Below are 16,577 nucleotides of genomic sequence, written 5' to 3'. Positions count from 1 at the left end.
GTTCAAATCTAGAAGTTGCCAGCAGCATGATGCCTGTTTTCTGTAATTTCAGCCTGCACTTGAGGATTATGACAGTCGCTTTGCTACAAGGTAAGACTCTTTTGATCAAACTTTCTGAACTCAACTAACCCGGTATGCCTGGTGCCTCTGTGTATGATCATGGATGTAGTTCATATGCATATGGATGGTTGATCTAGACTAGACTATGCTGTATCACTCACTGGATATGTAGTCTAACTGGTCTGAAGGATAGGTGGAGTTGTCAAATCCGGTAGGGGTCTCACAGTCCTAAATCACTTGGCAAATTATATAAGTTCCCCAGTTGGATTGAGTCCCTCCTGGGAGTGAAACTTAATCAGTTCAGTAAGGGCCATGATTTTTTTATTTTTTTAGGAAGGTTAGGTATTAGTCAAAGATCAAAAATGTCCTTGACAGACAAACCCCTGCTGAAAAGAGCCCAGTTATAGGAAGCAGCTACGGTAAACGTTCCACTTACGTTTCCAATAACTAACTCCAATAGTTAATTTGTATACGATAGCCCAGTCATAGTCTACAGCTAAAGGTCCACTATACTGTAATGTTGTACAGTACTATATGTATGTACCTCCAAACATGGCGCTATAGTGTTGTTGTTTTTTTGTTTGTTTTGTTCCTTTTCTCTTGGCTTTTGCTTGCTTTTGCTGGAAGCTCTTTAGCTGATTTTATACTATCATATGATAAAACCAAGCAGGGAGTGTCTAGTGACTTTATTCTCAAAGCATTCCTGACAGTACAGTATACTGTATCTAGTTTAATCCCATCAGGGAGAAGGGGCTGTTTGTGGCTCATCTGCAAGGGATTAGTGTGTGTGTGTGTGTGTGTGTGTGTGTGTGTGTGTGTGTGTGTGTGTGTGTGTGCGTGTGTGTGTGTGTGTGTGTGTGCGCGTGTGTGTGTGCGCGTGTGTCACATGTTGTGACAATGGAGAGTGACATCATTCTGACTTCATCTTGACATCACTGCTTGTGAGCCCAGAGCTTTGAACTTTGGTGCTAAGTTGTTTTTCATACTCTGTTGTCTGATTCTGGGTCAGTATTTTTAGACAAAGTGTCCCCAGGGTGCATTCACCCTAGAGGCATTTGAGTCATCATACACCAGACTCTTCCTGCCGACGAGATGACTTTGCTTACCTCATCAACACTGGCCTCTATGTCTGCATTTTTACTGTACTTGTATAGATATGTGATTCTGTGAACAGAAACATTCAAGGTCAATTTATTATTGTTCAAAACACACCATCATTGATCAATTAACATTTAGAGGTTTCCAATAATCACCGATATGCAGACCATGATAAAGAGGTCTGATGAGGTAACTGGAAGTCCCATCTCTCTAACTATGGCAGGTGTGTTTGGGTAGGTAGATGTAGGAGAGAGAGGAGGTCATGGTTCATGGTATACTGTAGCACCCTCTCCTCCTACACTCCTCCCAAACTCACCCCTACCCCCTTGTGGCTGTCTTGTCTCTCTCCATTTCTCTCTGAGTGTGTCCGACCTGGCAAGCTTCCTTCTCTCTTTGTTCCACAGTTCCGATGGCAAATTGATTTCGACAGTGTGAGAACAGACAGACAGACAGACACAGACAGCTCCGGATAGCACTCTTCCCCGTCTCCCCCCTTAGCCCTCCCCGCTTGTCCCCTCTCCCCCTTGCCTCCACACACCCCCTTCTCCAGTGGAAGAGGCCAGTCTCATCCCTCCTTTCTGTCCTCTCTTCCTCCCCTGGTCTCTCACTCCTTCCTCTGGGCGTTGGCGGTGTCGGCAGTGGCGGTTGGTGGGTGGAGGATAGCGCTGAGAGGGAGAGCCAGAGCGGGGCCTGTCCGGTCAGCTTGCACCGTTATGGACTCTGACTTCTCTATCTTATCATGTCCAGGATATATGGACTGCTCTAAAGAGACTGCCTTTGCCACTGCTTGTCTTTCATGCATGTACATGGTTGTGTCATTTTGTTTATCTGAAAGGACATTTTCATGTACTGTACAAGTGCCAAAAAAAACAACTGTCATTGTACTGAAACCACTTGCTGAATGGCCTTTGTAAGCACATGTAGACTGGACATTGTGGGGCCCACACACTCAAAGCTATGTTTGCAGTGAGGCTGTGCGGATATTTTGTTCTTGTTTTGAGAGAAACTGTTGGTCACGCTGTGCTCCCTCGTGTCAATGCAGTTGATTTTCTGTCCAAAGGGTGTGTCATATTTGCCTTACTTCTGAATTGCTACTTTTTTCTATGGTAGTTTCTGTGCAACATGAAACCTATTAGGTTTAGGTTGTGGAATAGATTATATATATATATTAGTTATTTTTAAATGTTCACACCCCGTCAAATTGACACAGTGATATCAAATGAACAACTTATTGGGGGATTTTTTTAAATGTCACTATTGATATATACGATTTTTCAAGATGTTATCATAAATGATATTCATATATATATATGAAAATGAAGTCTGAAAGATGTCCCTCAAATATTTTACAATGGAAATACACATCTGGTTTTCACACATGTATAGAAGAAAATAGATCAGTACATAGCCTAGGATCACAGTCCCCAAGAACCTCCCCACTGAGAGTGTCTCTTTTTTTGGACCAGAAATATTCTCTGGTTACACCGCAAATATGACCTTTTAACACAGGGTGGTTAGCCTGGGATCTAGTTAAATGAAACAATAATGATCAATGCCAATTTCTCTGGAGCTATCTATGTTTATTATGATCGTATGCCCTGAGTGACTGTCGTTTTTGGTATTTTCTTTGAAAAAACGCGTTGCTGTCATTGTAAAAACATTTCCAGAAAAGAAAAAAAAATACAAAATTACTGAATCATGAAAAAATAAGTTATGTTTTGCATGCTGTGGAGGGATATCAGAAAATGTGAAACAGAAAATTGACCTTGAATGTATGGTGACTTTTTACAAAAGTATTATAAATAAAACATATCTATATATTAATAAACAGTTTGTTCAGATGAGAGATCTGTTCTGTCAATTAATGACTTTTTTGTCATTTTAATTTGACTTTCTATTTTGATTGATTTGATGATATCCATATGTTTGGACCTCTTCTGGCCAAACTAGTCATCAATATGACTTTATTTTTCTTATTTTCTACTTTTTTGTGAATCATTTCCAGCAGCATTCTCATCCCACGTGCAGTATTGTCAGATTTGACAAGACAACCACACTGTCCTCCTCATCTCTGCTCTCCCAGACCACCTCCTCCACCGCTCCATCCCTCTACCTCTCCATGAACATAGTAACAGTTCTGCTCCCAATGTCATAATATGACTATATGATTGTGTATCGGTGTGCGTGGTGAATTGGTGTATAGTATGTGTTTGTGAGTGCGCTCCGCCTGCCTGCTTTTCCTTATTTTATATACTGTATCTATTTTGGTTTGAGTTTGAATTTTGGTTTGAGTATGATCCTGGCTTGTGTTTGAATTGTGTTTGGTATGAGCCTGGGGCCATGGTTTCTGGTAGTGTGGATGTACAGTAGTCTGGTTCTAGGACACACACTCAGTGCATGACGTCCTGGTTGACCTGACTTATATAAGAAGCTGCTGTCCTATGCAGCAAAAGCAAATGTTCCTATTAAGTGCCTGAAAATTGGGCTTCTCACCACGTCATCATCATCATCTCTGGAGAGAAACATAAGCGTAGGGCATGATGGGAGCATGACGTGTGTATTGTACCATTGTTCATTACAGATCCAGCCTCTAGTTACCCATGTTCATCTTCCACCTGACTAACAAGCAGTGACAATGCCTTTAGAGGAGTATTTTACTCAAATCATTTTCAAGTATGTTTCCCATTAGTCCACCATAAGTATGGTCCCAAAATATCAGTATATTGTGCATTAAAGCCTCATACTGTAGATATCCTAATGACAAACTTATATTTACTTCCTGGAATAGTGATTTCATTGTGTGTTTTATGTGTCACTAAGATACCTTTTGAGGCTTTAATGCACACATGAATGATATTTTGGGACCATACTTATGGTGGACTGCTGAGAAATATACTTGAAAGTAAAGTACTCCTTTAAGAACTGTGATTGACCATGCATGAGTTCAGGCTGAGAAATGAGCCTTGAGTCACTAATAGACACTCAAACCCAAGGGTTCTGTTTACCTTCCAGTTTGGGTCCAGAATTGTCCCGGTTCTGAGAGAACAGGACCTCCGTAAGTCACCAGCCTCCATCGCCGTTCAGCCAACCAATCACACTCTCTTTTTCTCTCTCTCGCTCTCTCTTCCTCTCTGCTGTCATTGGCTGTCTGGCTTCAGTAGGGTGCTGGGCATCACTGGTCTTTTCCTGCCTTTGGCCTCATTAGATTGGCTTTTCTGTCTGAGGTGAAACTTGGTCTAACCAATCCAGGAGGCCCTGGGTTGGAAAATAAATCTTAGTTTCATGGAGGTAAAAGCGTGTCATGGAGAGCACACTCTAACCTTGCATGCATGCCTATTCACACTGTAAATGTTAACTCCTCTAATTATTAGCACTATTAAGTATTGTCTGTTACCACTTGCATGATTGCTCTCACTGTATGGATAACTATAAACTATCAACTTTAGAATAGTACTAATACAATACTAATAAAATTATCTTAAACAGCTAGTGTACAGTAAGTGGTACTGTAGCTCTTGGGGTCTTTATACCAGTCAATTATCCCAAGACAATTATCCTTTGGGTGGGGTTAGAGGGTTCACCCCCATGTACCCATGTGTATGTGTGATTAAAAACTAACTGTCACTTTTGCCCCTTCCCCCCTCTCCCCACAGTGAGCGTGCTCTGGAGATCTACCTCCGGCCCACCCACAACGATGACAGAGCTGCACCAATCTACTACTAGCAGGGCCCCTTGCCCTGGTCCTCCCCGTAACTACCCCCCTTGCCCTGGTCCTCCCCGTAACTACCCCGCTTGTGGAACAATCGTTCATTACAGGAGAAAATCACATGGTCTGCATTACTTATACAGCACTAATGTTAAGGATACCTCTTGTTGTCACAACCAAGATGGCCCTACTATGTTACTACAGTTGTATGACTGTTTTTTTTCTTCCCAAGGTATTGATAACAAGTATTTTGTCATATACAGTGTAATTTCATAGCAGGTCTGCATTTGCTCCTGCTATGTGTTGAATGATGTACAGTACAGCAAACGATTTAGGAAGTTAATTGTAAATATTTCTCAATCAGTCCTTCACACTGAGAGGATGTCATGGGGTGGAGTTGGCATTTACAATAGCTGATTTAGATAACACTGGACTGGATCGTGTTCTATAAAAACACAGTTTTAATTTCTGGATCATGATTATTCAAATGCAGTTTTCATTTAAAGTTATACAAGTATATGTTGGCACTGTTATAGGTTATGAGGAGCTACACTTACAGTAGCTTGTTCATGTCTTCAAACAGTGTAAGGTTTGTTAGACTAATTGTTTGATTGTCCAAAACCATGTTACTTACACAGCAGGCCTCTCTGTTCTTTGATACAACACTGTAAATCATATTTTGATGAATATCAACTATATCTAATGACTTAACTTGAGATCCACATGTGTACAATAACACACATTTTCACACACAAGGTTTGCAAAAAGACACGCACCATTCTGTTTAAGTGCGTACCTCTTACCTGTGTAGTGAATCGTGGTGCATTACTTCATTGTGGCCTCAAATCAAGCTAAGGCAAGGAAGGATCACTCTTAAGTGGCTCCATGGAAATGGATAGCTGTACAATGATCAAATGTAAGCTCTAGCAATGCTTCTGTAAAGTCATAGGTAATTGTATATGAGTTCTGATACAGTATACCCAGTCATGTACAGACATATGGGAACTGTGCCTTCTACCACTGTCTGTATGATGCTCTTTGCAGCCTCAGGCTAAATCATCCTGTTAAAACACTGGTACATGCAAAGGGAACATGCATCATTATTATGTGTTGTTGTTTGTTGTTCTTCAAAATGTCACACATTGTATTTTCTTGCTTGTCTCGGTTTCACAAAAATGTTTACTGAGTCAACAGAGTAATTCCACTGTAAACAAACATGTTTTTGCTTGAATATGTTCAACCTCTACTATATTCATGCGAAAATAGTAGGATACATAACTTCAAATGGAAGGCGCTTGTATTTTTTCTTTTTTTTTAATGCTCCAAATGGCCATATTAGCTAGCACATAAGGATGTTGATGTAAATAATGGCTCATTTTCTATATTTAAAGTCTCTTTTGTTTCCTGCATAAGAGTGATATCGAATATAATGTTATTGTCATAGAGCATTAGATCATGCTGTCTCAGTAATAAACACTGGGACACTAGTTTGACTTTAATAGGGGTCACATAAAGGACACCGTTCACTCTGATGTGTGTGGATGTACAGAACGATAACACGCAGAAGGAAGAGAAACTATGACGGTAAGAGAAACTGAAACCACTGAGTGTATGATGCCTCATACAGTATAAGACTGTGGTGGAAAATAGGTTGGACAGCTGTGTTTTATGTCTGGCCCATAGCTTACCTGCTCTGGGTAGGGTTGCAAATGCATTTTATACTGTTTTATATATTTTCTCACTTTGTCTGACTGTCTTGTGTGTCCTTGTTTATATATCTGTGCTGTAAAGAATGTGCACATTCATGAAATAAAACAAAACAGACTTTAGAAAGTGAGTTTCATCATTTTGGAATTTAGGATGAATAGTATTTCCACTGCTATTAATGTCAAGAACAAAGATGGAGTGCTTGGGCACATTTACTACATACATGGATGAATAAGTTACAGACACATGGGGGGGGGAGGAACTCTGGTTTGATTTATTTGTTTTGAATAGTACAACAGCCATGAAACTGGGAGAGGAATGGAACTATAGCCATGATGTTACTACTGGTGCATGGACGAACCCATCTCACCTACTCTCAACAAGTAGAATCCACTTAGCCAATGGTCATTGCAATATCTCTTTGGCAAATTTAAGACCACAATATCCATCACTGTCTTAAGTGGATTAATTGTGGTTTAATATTCATACAAAAATACTAGTGACTGCATGTCTCTTCTTGCAGAATGTGTAAAAGGCAGGAAGAGGAGAAATAGAATTGGCACTTTTAGCTACTCAGGATATCAGAAGGGGAGGAGTCGATACAGCAGTAGTAATATCAAGTCAAACTATCTGCTACATGTTGATAACATTCATACAATATGTGAGATGTCATAATCTGTACCTTCGTGTTTCAACTTTGTACACCACAAACCTCGTTACCCAGCTTAAGTGTAATAAAATAGATGCATCAGACAATGTACAGAAGATAGACTAAGATACAGTATATGGAAAAATACCACAGACAATCACAGTTTTGATGACTATCTTGACATGACACTGCTGAATTGAATTGATGAATGATCTTAAAACCAAAAACAATAAACAGAGACATTTAGAGAAACCTAATTTGGGTTCCCCTCCCATAATCTTCTCCCTCTCTCAAATTCTATTATTTCTATTGCTGGTTCAATGAAACAGCTGTGTGAGCAAAGCTATGTGTCACTACATGGACTGAACCTGGAGCTGAGGCATGGACACAAACAGGAAATGTCAAAGCGCCATCAATTTTACAAACAGTGTCCTGGGTTTCAACACAGAAAGTGCATTTAGACACAGTGAATATCATCATTGACCAGAGTGAGGAGTAACATACAAGGATCCGGGAAAAACCTTGTTGCCTAATTCTAAAAACTGTACCTGTTATCATAATACTTTTTTCTCCCTGAACTATAACGTTCTTGCTGTAAGTACCCTCCTGGGAAAATACCTGGAATACCCCTTCCACCTTCCTGTGGCTTTGGCAGGATCTGGTATAGTATTTATTTTAGGGGTACAGTAAGTTTCAGCGCCCCCACCCGCACTTCACCACCCACCAGTGTCTTTAAAAGGGTGGGGGGTTGTCGTCTTTGGATACTCACAGCAGCATCCTGTGGGACTATCGTCAGACTAAGTTCATTGGCTCTGCACGAGAGCTGTAACAGTCTTCCAGAAGATCCGACCAATGAGCAAGCAGATGGACCAAGGCAGCCAATGAGGAGAGCAGCAATTTCCCATTTCACAGAACAATGACTTGTCGCTAATGAACATCAATGCTGAACTGAGCAAATAAGTTATAATTGTAAAATATGTTAGAACTCTAATACATAGATATTATTTTTTGTTTCATCACATACTGTAATATGATTTCTTTTTGTCTTCACATCATGGTCGTCCTTATTGGACTTTGTCATTTCTACCGTTAAGGGTGTTTCACTACGATAGGCACTGTCTCAAAAAGGGGTCAGCAGGGTCGGAAGGTCCCATGTCAATAGAAATAATACTGTGAAGAACATGGAGCCATTCTGGGTTGAGGAGGACCAGGATATACATCCTCCCAGAGTCAAGGAGAGCAGGCTCGCTCACTCACTCCCTCTCTCCATCTTCACTGTCACCTGTGGATCCACAAGAGACAACCCATTAGCTCCGATACGGCACTGGGACTTCATAGGGTAGGAATGAGGATAAACAACTACACACAATACTGTGAAAATAGAAAAAGCAAAGACCAATACAGGAGCTACTGCTTATGGGATAAACTGAGGAATGTATGATCATGTGTTGTGATAACACATTCCTGATCGGATCTGTTACCGACGGCCTATTTCACAGTGTAAGGGCTCTGTGCTGGTACTGACCTCCTGCTGAGTCCATGTCTGAGTCGGACACATGGGTGATGGAGAAACGGGAGACACTAAAACGGGAAAACTGTGCTGCCGGCTTGTGCTCGGGAGCCTTGGAGGGAGGGATGGGGACCGGCATGGAGTCAGAGACAGGTTCAGCTATGGAGGGGCTCGACATCAACGGGAAGTCATCCTCCCACTCAAACCCTCCACCTGGACACACACACACACACACACACACACACACACACACACACACACACACACACACACACACACACACACACACACACACACACACACACACACACACACACACACACACACACACACACACACACACACACACACACACACACACACACACACACACACACACACACACACACACACACACACACACACACACACACACACACACACACACACACACACACACACACACACACACACACACACACACACACACACACACACACACACACACACACACACACACACACACACACAGGGTGGTCAGAGAGGATACAGCAATGGATAGATGGGCAACACAATTCACTCATCAACACCCAGAATAGGATAGAAATAATATTCTTAAAAATATGTATGACATTAACGACACACATTCATGAACTCAATATTGTCCACTCAATATTATCCATTGTATCTGTAGTCTTACTCTCTTCAGAGATGTTCCCATCTGAGTCATCAGAGGCGTTGACCCTCTCCTGTGGCTGAGGGTGGGAGTTCTCGCCTTCTGAGGCCTGGCCACTGTGCTCTGCTCCTGGGGTGAAGGTGAAGTCAGCTAGCTCCCCGGTTGGGCTCTCCTGGAGGGCAGACAGACAGGCAGATATCATTCAGACATTTTCAGAAACACTGCAACATCTAGCGCCACACAGGTAACCAACAACTTGTCAAAAACAACACATCATCACAATGTCAATACATCTAATGTTGATTAGGGTATAACCTAAGCACTGATATTCATTGATGAGGGTCATATTGACAGGGTGACTGACCTGGTCAAATAGGAACACAGTGACGTCGTCGAAAAAGGAGACGGCTTTCTTCTTCCTCTCCAGCTCATCACAGAAGGACTGGGTAAGTAGTGAGGGCATCTTGAGGAGGCTCCGGAGGTGTCTTGCCCCACTGCGGTCGCTCACCACCACCGGAACTGTGGTATAGTCCTCCTCACTGTCCTCGCTCTCCTCGTCCTGGATGTTGTAGGTCCTCAGCTCCTCATCCGACTCGCTATCATCCGATTCCTCATCCTCCTGCTCCCCAAGTGGGGCCCTTACATCTTCTCCACACAGCTCAAGGAAAGAGGCAGAGGAGGAGAGTACATCTACAGGACCATTCTGTTCTTCACCGAAGCCTTCCAGTGAATCACACTCTTCTTCTTCCTCCTCCTCTTCTTCCTTTCTCACCTCCTCCCCCTCCTGTACATGATTGAACTCTGGTATCTCGTCCTCCTCCGTGGAGCCCTCTCTATCTTCCCTGTCCTTGGCCACCTCCTCTCTGTAGTCTTCTATGGTGGAGTCGGAGCCCAGGGACTGGACAGGGGAGTAGTCTTCCGAGCCTCTGTTCTCTTGGTCATGGGCGGCCGAGGCCTCCTGCACGGTGGACGAGCCTTCAGAGACGACGGTGGAGCTGCACTCCGACAAAGGCTCCTCTCCTGAGTGCTCAGACTCCAACCCCAGGCCTTCATCAGGGGTTGACTCCTTGGTCAGGCAGCCCCCCATCTGAGGGGGGAAGGGGGACAGCATGGAAAAGCCAGGGACTGAGGAGAGCGGGAGAGAGGAAGAGCAGGCGTCAGGCTCAGAGAGGTCCAATAGGACACCATTTCTGTTTTTTATCTGATTTGTTAGATGAAAACCCAACCCTGTCTTGGTCTGTGGTTTCAGTTCATCTTTTACTGCAGAAATCTGTTTTCCAGCGTACCCCACGAAGTCCTCGTCTCCTGGACTGGCAAAGAAGTTGCTGCCCTCATCCTGGGGACTTCTCTCATTCTCTGCATCGTAGTCAGAGAAGTAGGCAGAGTCCCTGTATGAGTTCTTGGTACTCAATCCCTTCAGCTGCATCTCAGATCCACTGGCAGTGCACAGTGAGACCCCCTCGAGGTCCATCTGCAGGACCAGCTCCGGCCCTTCTGACTCCACACTTCCACTCAAGACGGGGGTCTCCTCCCCATCCCGGAGGTCCCCGTGCTCCTTGAAGATGAACTCGGGAGATTCGTTGTTCTCCGTGTCGTAGCCACTGTCCAAAGACTTGGGCAGGATGGTGGTGGGGAAGCTGTCTGGGCTGAAGGCCTCACAGGGACTGGCCATGGAGGAGGACAAGTTCATTGTGTCCACAGAGTCAGGGGTTCCCACAGGGTTCTGCAGGCATCTGTGGTGGGTCGGGCTGAGGTCGCCCACCTCGGAGAAATTCAGGGTGAAGTCAGCGAAGACGCCTGAGGTGATGTCGGTGATGTCATCGTTGTCGTCATCACTGCAGCCGAGGATGTCTATGAAGCTGATGCTGGAGCATTCTGCGTCCATCCCGCTGTCCAGCCCTCTGCTAGCCTCGGACACTTCAGCGTGGCCTAGCCTCTTCTCCCCTAGACCACTGGAGACTCCCATTGGCACTTTAATGTCTTTCATATGCATAGGTGCCTCCCAGATATTCCCTCTCTGTTTGTCCAACAAGGCTCCCAATGGGCCTGTATGAGGTTCCATGTAAGTGGATGGAGATTTGATATAACCTGCTTCTGGGATCATCTGCGGCTCAGAGAAAAGTCTTTCTCCTGTGAGCAAAGATGACATTTTGCTGTTTCCCTCTGCAGTAACAGTGGTGACATTGTCATTGACCCCGGATTTTGGGTTATCATTCTGGACAATAGAGCTGGAGAGAGAATCAATGCCTCTTAGATTATCTCTGGTTAAGTGGTCTTTGAGAGGCGACACTATCTCCTCTGTAGCCTCATGGCACACGTGAATATATGATCCAAACTCACCTGGTTGGCTAGTGGACGTGCAGCCACTGTCTCTGCCTGTGGCCTCCAAGTAGCTGAACGCTCTGGAGTTATGGAACGTGGTATTTTCATTAGCCATAGTTGAAGGCCACAAGTATGTTGTATTAGCAGAGGCCGTGGTGTAATGGAGATCTAGATAATAGTCCTGGGTGCTGCCTGTCTGCCTACCTTCAAAGGTCAAACTGTTGTTATTAGCTGAGTGGTTGGAGGTCCAGTTAGTGGCCTCACTCTCTGAGAACAGGTCGCCATCGTCCTCAGTATCCCCACTTCTCCCCCGCCCCACCACAAGGCCGTCCCCTGTCTCTACATCAACACTAATGTGGCTAGCCATGGGAAGACTCTTCCTGAGAGGGCCCATCATGTCGTAGTAACCCTCACTCACCATGCTCCTGGCCGTGGTGGTTCCCTGGCTAGCCTCTAGGTAGGGGTCGCAGTGGCCCAGGCTAGGGCTGCTCATGGGTTGTGACAAGCCCCGTGGGGTTTCAAGCCTCCCCATTGGGTGAAGCAGACTCTGTCGGGACTGTGGGGGTGTGTCCTCTGGGGAGTGGCAGCCAGCCTGTTTAGGTGGCGAGTGTTCACAGTAGTGGCTCTCTCTCTGATCGGGGGAGAAGTACTGGCTTGACGTCCCCAGCTTCACAGGACTGGTGATAGGAGCTTGTCTCAGCAGGGGCTCCATGGTTAGAGACACGGCTGGGCTAGCATCTGAGTCATAGGCACTGGGTTTGCCTGCATCAGCTGCTGACCAGTACGCGCTGGGCTGGGCTACAGATGGGCAGGTCCGACTCCCCATGGAGAAGCTACTGTTGCTAGCCTCAAGCCCCGGGCTATAGTCAACCACACTGTCATCCAGATTGATATTACACTCAACTGGCTCCTCAATGCGGATGTAGTACTCACTGCTCACTGAGGGGCTGTGGGCGCTCAGCACTGGAACCACCCCTGGGTGATCTGACTCATAGTAGGTAGGTGAGACCCCCAGGCTGAGGCCATCTGCCTTGCAGCCCCCAGAGGTGCTGCCTGTGATGGGGTAGTAGATGTCCTGGTAGTGGGGGTTTCCTTGACCCAAGGGACCGCTGGTGGAAGACGAACAATAAGGCTGCTCGGCACGTGCCTGCTCCCACTTGTACTCAAAGTTGAGGCCATGGCTGGTCTCTGTGACAGTCAGGATGTCATCTCCTGTGTCGGAGTGGAAGCTGTCGGAAGAGAAGTGCTCCAGGAGGGGGAAGGAGGAGGAGGCTGAGGCGGAGGAGGCCAGCTCCACTGCCTGGGCGGGGGCTGGGGTAGGGGTAAGGGTTGGTTCTGGGGCAGGGATTTGGGCTGTGTGGGAGGTACTGCTGATCAGGTTGGGTCTCAGGGAGTTCCAGCGCTGCTCAAAGTCCTCCTCAGCCTCGCTGGACCCCTTGGCACACAGGTAGGTCAACAGGAGGTGAACCTCCTCTGAGTTGGGCCTCTGCTCAGGCTGCAGCCAGCAGAACTGCATCACCTCGTACCTGGGCACAGAGAGACACAAAGAGAAGAGTGTTGGGGAAGATCAATAATAAAGTGTTGCTCTATGATTTGTAGTAAATCAGTAGGCAATTTACAATTACAACATAGTGACTGATTTCAACCAATGTAAGAGGGAAAGACTAAGACTGGTCAGTGTGCCAACATAACATACATTGATTGGTTGTGTGTGTTTACACATGTACAAGTACAAGTACGTGTGCATGTTTATTTTATTTATTTAACATTTAATTAACCAGGAAAAGTCTCATTGAGATTAAAAATCTCTTTTACAAGAGCGTCCTGGCCAAGACAGGCAGCAGCACAGTTAACAGGGTTGCAGACATAAAAAAATAATAATATTACAATGAAAATAAAGAATAAATTACAGAATCATAAAATATCTAAGATATTCATCAATATTCGTCATCAACATCAGGGATCAAACAGGCACAATATGAATCAGTCCAAATATCTACAGCCAGATGTGCCTGCCTCCAAGTCATTTAGAATGACTTTAAATGCATCCAGTGAGACCAGCTCCTGAAGATTTAGGTCATTTGCAACTGATTCCGCAAAGCGGAGTGAGCAGCATACTTAAATGCCCTTTATCCCAATTCAGTACAGACTTTAGGGGCAGATAGTAGGAATAAGTCCTGGGGGTGAAGACAATATCTTCCCATACTTCTTTGAAGGATGTAAACACGTAGGTAAGATGGAAGCAGACCAAGAATAACCTTATAAATAAAAATATGCAAATAGTTATGAGTACAGGTGGACAAGGCAGACCATTCTACCTGAGCATATAACGAGCAATGGTGAGAAAGGGCTTTAAAATGTGTAATAAATGTCAGTAGACACAGTAGACAGTAGACATGTAGGCATTGTGAAAATGCATGCATGTATATAACATTGCCATAGTCTTTGTGAAGATGCATGGATGTATATAACATCACCATAGTACAGCACAGACATAAAGGTGGTAGCAACAAGTCTCCTTTTGGCCTCGAAGGAAAAGCAAGATTTGTTTCTAAAATAAAAAACACTGTCAACTTCTGTTTTTTCCACCAATTGCTGAATGTGAGGCTTCTCATTCATTCCAATTCCTAGATATTTGTACATTCATCTGCATGTACGTGTGCATGCCTGAATGTGTGTGTGTGTTTGTTTGTGTGTGTGGTTGGACTCACCATCGTTCAGCAAGGGGCACTTTGAGAAGAGGCTTCGGCAGTTTGAGTTGCTGTTCCTTTACAGCATACGTTAACACCTGTCTGTCAGAGTAATGTCTGTAGGGCTGGTTCCCTAGCTCAAACAACTCCCAGATAGTCACCCCCAGAGACCTGCAGAAGGAGTGCCAAAGTCAGGAAGAGGACACCCTGTTCAAACTTCAGCAATAAGCACGGAAAGATAGCTTTTTATAGGATGAGATATCTTATGACTTCATAACAGTTGGATTTAGTGGCTTGAGTGGGATTTTGTTCTCAACAGAAGAGAGTTGCGTCATTGGCCCTTCCACAATAGCACCACTAAACATCAAAGAACCTCTGCTCACCAGACATTGCTGGTCTTGGTCTGGTCCACCACCAGCAGGTTGCCATGGACCTCGTCTATCAGCTCCGGGGCGATCCAGCGCAGCGGCACCCATATCTGATCTGGTGTCACAAAGTAGTCGTCCTAGAGAGTAAGACATGCATGGGTTACATTAAGTTTATCAAATGTTACAGCAGCTGGTGAAACCGGGAACAGGTGGCCAACCGACGGACCGTTCAGACCTTTATTCTGGAAAATGTAAATAAATGTCGACATTGTTGAAAATCAATGACACACTCGCTAGTCAAGCCAAAACATTGCAATGCAATGGATTCCGTGAGTAATCCCCACTATTACCTAGTTAGTGTAGAGTAGTGGGGATTACTCCCAGAATCCATTGCATTACAATGTTTTGGCTTGACTAGTGAGTATGTTATTGATTTTCAACAACGTTTGTGAACATTTTGATTGGTTGGCGACTTGTTCCCGGTTTCATTAGCTGCTGTCACAAATATGTGCTGGTGGAAAATGTATATGAGGTACCATAAGGTGTAGGCATTGGCTCGTTACTGTTAACATACCTTATACCTGCTGTGTGAGAGGCCATAGTCTCCAATCTTTACGGTCATCTCTGAGGTCAACAGACAGTTCCTCAAGGCCAGGTCACTGTGGGGTCAGGAGGAACCATGAGAACAGTGATCACACTAGACTCAACAGAATGTTATGAAATCAGCTGTCTCCTATTGCAACATTGTGTTGCCGCAAACCACTTCTATCCATGCTGTGTTTTTTCACTGCATGAAAGCATTATGTTACACAATAAGTATCACATTAACATAAACATTCAAGAACTAAGTGGGATGTTTTGCACAAGAAGTGGCTCTTACGAGAGAGAGAGAGAGAGAGAGAGAGAGAGAGAGAGAGAGAGAGAGAGAGAGAGAGAGAGAGAGAGAGATAGGTACTAATCCCTGTGTCTTCATCTAACCTCCAGTAGTCACAGGGGACTCATCAGCTCGGCAGCCATTGATTGGGTGCCATGGCAACAGAAGAAAGGGGTTCCCCCCGGCAACAAAATCACTGATGCTGGAGTCTATGAGTGCCACTCAGGCAGCACCAGGATATTGTTACAGGGAGAGACCAGCAGGGGGCCACACTGGACTGGAGTATACTATAGTTCACCTTGGATACACCCATCCACTCACCCACCTGTGAATAAAGTTGTACTTGTGGAGGTGCAGCAGGCCAGAGGCAATCTCGCATGCCATTCGCTGGAGGATCAGGGGGTCAGGGGTCACAGAGTCAGCTGCCCGGCAGCTGCGTAGGTAGCTCTTGAGGTCCCCCTATGGGATTGCACAAAAGGGGACAAAAAGAGTTTAGTCCTTTAATCAAGTACAGCATTGCAATTTCCCACCAACAGGGGGAGTGATCTCACATCTAATAACACTGCACCAAAAGACTCATATGTAACCCTTATCTGGATGAGGAAACGAGCTTCTACAACCCAGAGAGGATAGCTACTCACCAGAGGGCAGAACTCCATGACCAGCAGGTAGGGTGTGACCTCTGAGCACTGTGCCAGGCATTGCAGGAGGGCTGGGTGCTGAAGGGCACTGGGGGGGGATAGAGGAGGGGGGCAGATGACTTGTACATTCACAGTTTATACACAAACAATAAATAGTAGCCCAATCGGTAGTACTAGAGACCAAAGAGTGTGTATAAAGCTATTCATCATCTATTCATTCATTCAGTTTTGTGTGTGAAGAGTGTCCCATTCATGTGGTAAAGAGATAGAGGGGGAGAGACCCAGGGTGTGAGACAG

At 44.9% G+C, this 16,577-nt stretch overlaps 2 protein-coding genes across 2 annotated transcripts in view; one reads left to right on the top strand and one right to left on the bottom strand.

Moving 5' to 3' along the window:
• LOC308151138 (BAR/IMD domain-containing adapter protein 2-like) overlaps nucleotides 1–6,677 on the top strand; it is a 45,468-nt gene extending 38,791 nt beyond the window's left edge. The window contains exons 13-15 of the mRNA XM_080523960.1: nucleotides 53–90; nucleotides 4,171–4,213; nucleotides 4,812–6,677. Coding sequence (XP_080380086.1) covers nucleotides 53–90; nucleotides 4,171–4,198 — 66 coding nt within the window. The 3' untranslated portion in view covers nucleotides 4,199–4,213; nucleotides 4,812–6,677. The remainder of the gene's footprint in view (nucleotides 1–52; nucleotides 91–4,170; nucleotides 4,214–4,811) is intronic.
• A 1,796-nt stretch (nucleotides 6,678–8,473) lies between these two features.
• Nucleotides 8,474–16,577, bottom strand: part of LOC308150440 (serine/threonine-protein kinase LMTK1-like) — a gene marked incomplete at its 3' end in the record, with an annotated part of 33,258 nt that continues 25,154 nt past the window's right edge. The window contains exons 6-14 of the mRNA XM_080523269.1: nucleotides 16,281–16,368; nucleotides 15,965–16,098; nucleotides 15,340–15,424; nucleotides 14,781–14,902; nucleotides 14,419–14,568; nucleotides 9,750–13,233; nucleotides 9,410–9,557; nucleotides 8,746–8,943; nucleotides 8,474–8,502 (exon numbers count right to left, since the gene is read on the bottom strand). Coding sequence (XP_080379395.1) covers nucleotides 8,474–8,502; nucleotides 8,746–8,943; nucleotides 9,410–9,557; nucleotides 9,750–13,233; nucleotides 14,419–14,568; nucleotides 14,781–14,902; nucleotides 15,340–15,424; nucleotides 15,965–16,098; nucleotides 16,281–16,368 — 4,438 coding nt within the window. The remainder of the gene's footprint in view (nucleotides 8,503–8,745; nucleotides 8,944–9,409; nucleotides 9,558–9,749; nucleotides 13,234–14,418; nucleotides 14,569–14,780; nucleotides 14,903–15,339; nucleotides 15,425–15,964; nucleotides 16,099–16,280; nucleotides 16,369–16,577) is intronic.

This window comes from Nansenia antarctica, assembly GCF_963989245.1.
Source record: "Nansenia antarctica genome assembly, chromosome: 2".
Classification (NCBI taxonomy): Eukaryota; Metazoa; Chordata; class Actinopteri; order Argentiniformes; family Microstomatidae; genus Nansenia; species Nansenia antarctica.
This window is presented reverse-complemented; position numbering and strand designations above follow the sequence as displayed.